At 47.2% G+C, this 8072-nt stretch overlaps 1 protein-coding gene across 1 annotated transcript in view; it reads right to left on the reverse strand.

Moving 5' to 3' along the window:
• Positions 1-920: 920 nt before the first annotated feature.
• Arl3 (ADP ribosylation factor like GTPase 3) overlaps positions 921-8072 on the reverse strand; it is a 49724-nt gene continuing 42572 nt past the window's right edge. The window contains exon 6 of the mRNA XM_008845659.3: positions 921-4074. Within this exon, the coding sequence (XP_008843881.1) occupies positions 4027-4074 (48 nt within the window). The 3' untranslated portion in view covers positions 921-4026. The remainder of the gene's footprint in view (positions 4075-8072) is intronic.

Genomic DNA, 8072 nt, shown 5'->3' on the forward strand with positions numbered 1-8072 from the left:
ACTACCCCCACTTCATATCTTCTGTTATTAGTCTTTCTTTTATTTATTTGGTATTTATTTTATTTTATTTATTTATTTGGTCTTTTTGAGATGGGGTCTCCCTGTAGCTCCAACTGGCCTGGAACTCAATATGTAGACCAGGTTGGCCTTGAACTCACAGATCTGCCTGCCTTTGCCTCCTGAGTGCTGGGATTAAAGCGTGCGCCACCCTGCCCTACTCCTTGTCTATTTTTTACCAATTTTAAAAATTTATCCCACCACGTATTGATTGTCAATAGATCCTTAGCTAGGGCTGGGGCTTCCTGCCCACCTCCTCCACCCTCTCTGAGTCAGCTTGTGTTTGTACAAGTCTTGTCAGAAGTGCTGTGGACACCCTTTCTTCGTACCTCCTTCCTTTTTGCTGTCCACAGGGGCTGGACCTATACAAAGGAGAGTTAGGAATCTGCAATCATGCTGTTTTGACAACATGCAGCCTCTAGGACATGGAGTCCAGGGAGATCAGTAGTCCTAGAGGAGACACCTGGTGCAGAGGGATGTGAGGGGGAGGGTGCCCATAAGGAGGATGCAAGAAGCCAGAGCTGGGACTGCTGGGAAGTGGGCTGTTGTGCTATTTTTTTTTTGTCCTCCAGAGGTGGCAGGGGACCCAGGTTTCAGGTACCACTCACCCTTAGTGACTGTGATTTTGGCAAATTCCTTAACTGAGGCTAATGCCTCTGTTTCTTCAACTGTAAAGTAGGGCTAATGCTGCCTAGCAGAAAGAGCAGAATAAAGGCTTGCTGTTATTACTGTTGCTGGTGGTGGTGGTATTCACATTATCTCTATGTTTCTGAAAACAGCCCTTGAGGAAGGCTAACCCCAACAAGGGCAAAGGCACTTGGGCCCTCTTAAAGCTTCAGCAAAGAACACAATACAGTCCAGGCTACCTTCATTTCAGCTACATTTTATTTGTTGCATTTTTGATAGATGTCTAAATTATACATTGAGCTTTCCACATGACCAAACACCACATCCCTTCCTTTGATTATCATTTTCAAAAGGGACTATAAAAAAAGAAGCTTTGGATGGATCACACTGAACCCTGAAACCACATGGAGAGCAGAGCTAAAAATAAAAGGAAGAGGCACCCCCAAGAAGTAGAGGAAAGAGAAATCAAAGCACACTGTGGATGGGAATGGAGACTGAGTCCTGGTGAGGGTGACATGGTGTCACCCTCCAGGCCTGGCCGGATAAGGAGCGGCCAACAGTGCTGGTGGGGCACAGAGTGGCATAAAAATAGCCACGACTTTAGTCCAGAGGGGAATAAAGAAATCGTCAAAGCCAGGGGAGAGAAGAGTGGAGATGGAGGAGGAGAGAGAGATCGGCATCAGGACTTATCCTTCTACAGCATCTCTGGCTGCTGAGGACTTCTCTACCCGGCACAGAGCTAACCGCCAGTATAATCGCTGACTTTCAGCTGTGCACCGACATGTTCCCCAGCTCAGCCCACATCAATGACACCCTTGTTTCCATAGTAACCAAGGGAGCGCAAAGGGGAAAGGGTGTATTGCACTGGGCGCAGGGAATCCAGCCAAAAGCAGCGGCACAGGGCGGGTGGGAGGAGGGCTCAGTTTTTCCCACAACTGGTTTGAGCTCACACTTCTGGTTTAGCTTGCCCTCTGGCCTCAGTACTCTCCCCCTGCATATTGAGATACAATGGTGCACAGAGCAAAAGTCTTAGCAGGGCTCACTAGAGTGGGGGAGGCACAGAAAGTGGGAGGCATCCCCTTTCTAGCTTCAGACTCTGTCCCCTGGTCCTGGCCACAGGGGGCAGGAATGGCACTGTAGAGAGAAAAGGGGACTTTACAAGTATTTTGTTTTTACAAATGGGAGCTTTCAAACTCTGCATTTTTTAGGCTCCACTCATCTACCCTAGGAGCCCCTGGAGGAGGGTTCAACAGGGCTCACAAGGAAGATGAAAACGTGTGACATCCACAGCATCTCGTGTCTCTAGTTGAAAAGCAAATGTGGACATTTACAGAGGCTGCTCAAAGCAGGGCAAGTGGCTCTGCCTGCTAGCTGGGGCCTGGGGAGGGCTCTTTAGAATAGTTCCTGGTGTTGGTGGTAAGAGACCAAAAATATTTTACAGCTCATGCACTGCCAGTCAAAGTTCCCTGCTACAGCATTCCAAAAGTGCAGCCCTCAAAGCAAGTATTTGGTTCTTCAGATAACTTCCCGGTACACTATTTAGAAGGAAAAACAATTTTCAAGAGCTAAAGCCACATTTTCAGACTGGAGAAGGGGCATTATAACTCTGTCCTTATAGCTCTGTTTTGCCACCATTCAAAGCAAGTGTAGTTTGGGTGAGCCAAGAAGTCAGTGAAAGCTGTTGCTGGGAGCAACTATCTCAGCAGTTTAAAAACCTCGCCTTCTTTTGTCCTGCAAGCCCTTACAGGTCTGTCCACAGAAACCCTAGGGTACCTTTTCCCCCATGTTAGCTTTGTTAATGGCTTTTGCCCCAGGCCACCTTTCAAACTAGCCAGGCTGCTGCCTCTCCAGCCAGAGTCTTGTCCAGAAAAAGTTGTCCTTTCTGCCTGTTCACATGCCTTGGTGGGCTTGGAAAGGGCCACCTCCCAGGATGAAAAGGCAGCTGGCCTCCCTGGACCTACAAGGCATTGGACAGTCTCTTATTCATTCTCTGAAAAGCCCTGACTGAGCTTATGCCCAGAACAGAGTTCAATTCAGGAGCGGCGATGCTCTAGCCTGCTTTCGGGGTTTGAGGCTGGGCTCTCTGAAGGCTCCTTTTGCAACTGGGGAAGGAGAAGGCTTTGGTCATTCCTCCCCATCAATCAACAGAGGACACATTTTGCTGGAAAGAGGCATAAGAGATCAGCATGGGGTGACAATGGCTTCCCTGGGCAAGGCCCCTGCTATCACACCCTGGGCTCAACCAGCAGCAAACGCTTTCCACCCATGAGCATCCCACACCACCTAGTTGCCAGCACTGTAAAAATTGATCTTTCTTCAAAATTGATCTGCCTGGCTTTTCTCAGTGGAGCAGGTTCATGGCAAAGCTGCGTTTATTTTAAAAATCTGATAGCAACAGCCTATTGTGATCATTTAAACACAGAATTCTTTGAGCTTTAGAAATCCTTTCTATAGGACTGCAGTGGAGAAGTCAGCTAATCTCAGAGTCGGCTGCTCCCTGCTCCACTGAACTGGAGAAAGCCTGTTTACGCTAGCCTGAGCCCTCGATGTGAGGGCTTTTTAAGGACCTTGTAATTTTTCTGGAATTAAACCTCCCACCTCTCCTTACATTCCAGATGTCATTACAGTCAAAAGTCTTAAGAATTTGCTTCCCTGCGTGGCTGGCTAGGGGGCCTGGAGTGCAGCTATGTTTCTGTAGTGACTTGCTTTCAAGGATGGATTTTTTTTTTTTTTTTTTTTCTGTCCAAAGAATGAGGATTACATACAGTCTCTTACCTGCATGACAAGATGGTTTAATCATCTGCTATCCCTTCCCTCCCCAGCAGCTTCCTGCTGGATAGACCAAAGCCCTGGTTCAGTTAGGAATGGGGGAAAAAAAAATCTGACCAGCACCAGCAAATATAGTCTGTGGTTTCCAACCACTGAGGAGTGAAGGGACAGGTCAGTAAATAAATGAACTCAGCACAAACAGCTTCGTCCTCTTTTTCTTCCCTTTTTTTAAGGAAAAAAAAAAAAAAAACCCACTGGAATTGTCTAAACTGCAATGCAATCTCTTGCTCATTTAAAAGATCTCATTTTCTAGTCATGTGCTTTGAGACATTTAATACTATTTCAGTTATGCAGAGGAAATAATATAATTCCTTTATTTGAAAAATGATACTGAACCTCCAAGATCAGTTAAAATCTGCTGGAATGGGGATTCTTTCTAAACTGTGTTGTGTCCGCTCTTCAAACAGCTGTAGCTCTACACAGATGGAAAAACATTTGGTCAGAAAGCAGCAAATCAGTGTTTTTCAGGGCCGAATTCAGCTCCCACAGCTCCTGTCTCCATTCGGCCAGATTTTATTTCTTCTTTGCATTGACATTTTTGCAGACCCAGTTCATGCCATCCTTGAAAGGGAAATGGGCAGAGAAAGGCAGTGTTAGTTGCCTCAAGAAAGACCTCAAGAGCTCAGGCCACAAGGGGAGGAGAGATGGACCACCAACTCTAGGGTGTTTGTTGGCCCCAGGGGCCCACCTGGGTGACCAGGGCAGTGACCTCAGGGAAAGGAGGACAGAGGTTTCTAAGAGAGGGAGGAAGACAGAAGGGGGGAGGTGCCCAGCATCTGAACTTGAGATGGGTTCTCAGGAACTCCCTCTGAAAAAATAAACACATCTGCCTGGGTCCAAGGCTTGACTGAGGAGCTATCAGGAAAGATTCCAGCCATTTTTGGCTTTTTTTAAAAGCTGACCTTTGCTAGGGCATTAATTCAATAAGCTCCCCTTCTGGTGCGCCCCAGTGTTTACAGTGTGACAGTGTACACTTGGGTTAAATTAAATTTTTTTGGAAAAACAAACCCTCTGTATTAGGTGTTACTTCACACACACAGGGGCAATAAGCATTTATTTCTATAGATAGATTTAAAAGGGTCTGGCCAGCTTCTTGTAGCTTTAAGTGCTACCAAGCAGAGGGACTGGGAGAAGGTTCCCTTAAAGGCACAGCGACCTTGAAAAAGTGTCCTCTTAGCAGGCTGGAAAGGACTGAAGTAAAAAACCACACAATGCCTACAGCCACCTGGCAGGCAGCACAGTTCCTCACGGATGCCAGGCCTGTCAGACATGACCTGCTTTTCAACCCCCTCTGGAGCCATACCTGGATGCCCCCCTTCCCCAGAGGCTCCCTGACCTTCAGGAATGTGCAAGTTCCTTTAGAAGCCCAGAATAAAATTCAAGACAGCCCCTGCAGTAAATTCTTGCCCTGTATTTGGGTCCCACACATTTGTGTATGTCAGGCACATATGACACCCCAAACCCCACATTTCTTGTTACCGTGGATCTAGCCACTGAACCTGAACAGCTAAGACAGCTTACAGAAATAAATATCAGCTGACATCCTCGGCCATTAGGAACATTAATCCCATAAACAATACATCACTGCAAAACAACCAGCAGGCATCCTTTCTCCTGGCTAATCTGACCATCACCTGCATTTGTGGTGATTAAAACACCACCAGTTGACATCAGGGCACTTGGGCAGGAGAACAAGATAATCTGAGGGAACATTACGCTTTGCCAAGATAAGGCCTGGCCCTGGCAGAGAGTCCCCAGGTGGGGAGCACCTGGCCTCTGCTGGGCGGGTGGAGGACTGGCGAGAGGGGGTTGATGTGCATGCATGGGGGCCCGGGTGCATCTCCAATTACAACTGGGTCAGCAGCTCACTCTGAAAAGCTGAGGCCAATTTCAAGACCATTTTATGAAAAGGATTAAAGAGAAGCATGTTTAATTTTAGTAGCTAATTGGTTTCTAGGAAAAAAATGATCACCTGCCAGGAGACAAAAAAGATTTTACACATACAAGAGGGCTGAAACGATAACCATCTTTCTCTTGCTCTAAGCCACACCAACAGCTCAGCACTTGTGCAGTATTTCCATCTTCAAGTGCAGCGCAAACACCCAAAGGTGCCACCTCAATATTCTCTTCTCTTCAGACACTCGCAGCATTTTATTGGGCCAGCTTCTCAGAGAAATCAAGAAGTGTTCCCACACAATATGAACACCATTTTGTCTTTTTTCTTGTTTTATGGCTGATGAAGGAGGGGGTTGTCTTTTATTATATCTAACTGAACATAAATGCAAGGCAGAGAGAGGGAAAATATTTACTCAGCTGCAGGCACTCAAAGCAGAAGGTGGAGAGCAAGGGAGCCTTACCCTGGTATCTGCGGTGGAGGTGGAGAGGGGTTTAAAGGGCCAGGCTAGCTGAGGGGTGCTGTCCTGCAGATGGTGGGAGGACCTAGGCTGGAGAGGCAGGCCCACAACAGTCTTACCAACAGAGGGCGCCCGAGGCAGCACCCAAGGCTGACCCCCCCCCAGCCTGTGCCCCTCCCCCCAAACCCAGAGGAGTGTGGGAAGCATCAGGAGCCATCAAGGGGTGAATCCCTGGGTCTCCATTGAGCTCGGAGAGGCCCCTGGGAGCCACAGCATTGGGGGCTGGGCAGAGCACTTTTCTTGTCACTGAAAAGAAAACCTGGGCTGGAGGTGAGAGGTGGGAGGAGGCTACAATCCTCTGTGACAATACCTCATTAATCAAGAAGGGACAAGCTTTGTCAAGTAGCCCACTAAAAAAAGGAATGATAATTGTGTTATCCAAAAACCACAAGGGGAGGGTCCAAGCTCAGGGTCTCAGCTTGGCATTCGCCTGAGGCTGTATTTACGGAAACTGGCATGCTGTCTGGCCTTCAGTCCACACCTAATTTATATCCTTTAAAATTAACTCTCATAACAACCTAGTGAAATAGGTGCTATTATTATTTCCATATTGCAGACAAAGAAGTGAAGGACAGAACAGTTTGGAGCAGAGGTGGGCTGTGAAGCCAGCCTGCCTAGCTCCCACCAAGGACCATACACCACTTCTCTGTTCTCTGTGACTGGGTAACAGCTAGAGGAAGGGCTCTACCTCTAATTTAGAGAGGACCTAGGAGTCACCATGAAGGCAGGTGTGAAAGCAGCCATATCCAGTGTCTTCCTAGTGGCTTCTGCTGATACAGGGTGAGGAGACTGGAGGAGTCCCCCTACAGGGCACCCAGCCTGCCTTTCCACAGCTCTGGACCTGAAGTTGTTCCTGGACACAGACAGAACTCTCCAGGCTCCTGGGCTTCTGGGGATCTAAGCCTGTCGCAGGTTCCATGTTCATTCACCTGGCTACATGAGTCTAGAACATCAACTATCCATGTGCACTACCTCCTCTAGTGGACACTCTACATTGAGAGACACCAAAATCACAAGTGGAAGAACCTTCAGCTTCTATGTTTAAACCAATAGTAGGATTTATTTTCCTATAATAGACAATAGAAAAAGGGTGATCTCTCCCTTGAAGGGAGTAACTGTAGGAAATGAACTCATAGGTTTGTGTAATGGTTGAACCTTTTATTGTTAAAAACTGGTTTGACCAATTTCCTGCACATTTGATCTTCATTATGGGGATGACAATCTTTGGTGTGAACAGTGCCCTGCATTCTTCTTCTACCATACCTTTCCTTTCCCTGACTAATGTTGCTGAAACTGAATTTGAATTGATTAGCTTCAATTCAGTAATAGAGACTAAAGAGAGACATTGAATCTCAGACAGCTTTGTTTGGCCTCATGGAGAGGAAATAAATTTCTCTGTGTCACAACATTATTCCCAAGTCCAGCCACTGGGAAAAATGTAAGGCTGCCCCTAACCATATTGTGGAAACCTACTAATCACAGCCCCACATCCTGGGATTTAAGGTGGGCTGCCTCTTTCTATGGGCACAGTTGGTCTCTGACTGCGGTACTCTATTTAATTTGATCTCAGTCCAGTGCATCCATTACTGCTGGGTGGCTGGAAGGAAGCAGTGGTGGCCATGGTTGGGTGGGCTGGTTTTTAAAGCCAGTTTGAGTATGTGGTCACTTCAGTAATTGCTTTAAGATGATGGGGAGCGCAGGCCCTTGCTGAGCAGTGCAGCCTGTGCCATTGTGCCTTTAGGCCCCCAGGGTCAAGGAGCAGCTGGATGCAGCATACATAAAATATTGCTTGCTATTAATATTTTTCTGGTGACAAAGGGCACTGCACAAGGGAGGGAGCAAAATCGCATGTCCTAGGTTTGCTTTCTTAGTCAACAGACAGGTTTAAAAATTCAGACATAGACCTGAGGTCTGACTCACAGACAGATAAGCAGTATGTGTATCTAGAGTCAGTAACAGCTGATCCCAGGCCTAGAAAGAAGTACTGCCATGTAAAAAAATATTAGCCGGGAGTGGTGGCGCACACCTTTAATCCCAGCACTTGGGAGGCAGAGGCAAGTGGATCTCTGTGAGTTCAAGGCCAGTCTGGTCTACATAGTGAGTTCCAGGACAGCTGGGGCTGCAGGGAGACCCTGTCTCAAAAAG

This window comes from Nannospalax galili, unplaced genomic scaffold (assembly GCF_000622305.1).
Source record: "Nannospalax galili isolate Female #2095 unplaced genomic scaffold, S.galili_v1.0 scaffold161, whole genome shotgun sequence".
NCBI classification, from domain to species: domain Eukaryota; kingdom Metazoa; phylum Chordata; class Mammalia; order Rodentia; family Spalacidae; genus Nannospalax; species Nannospalax galili.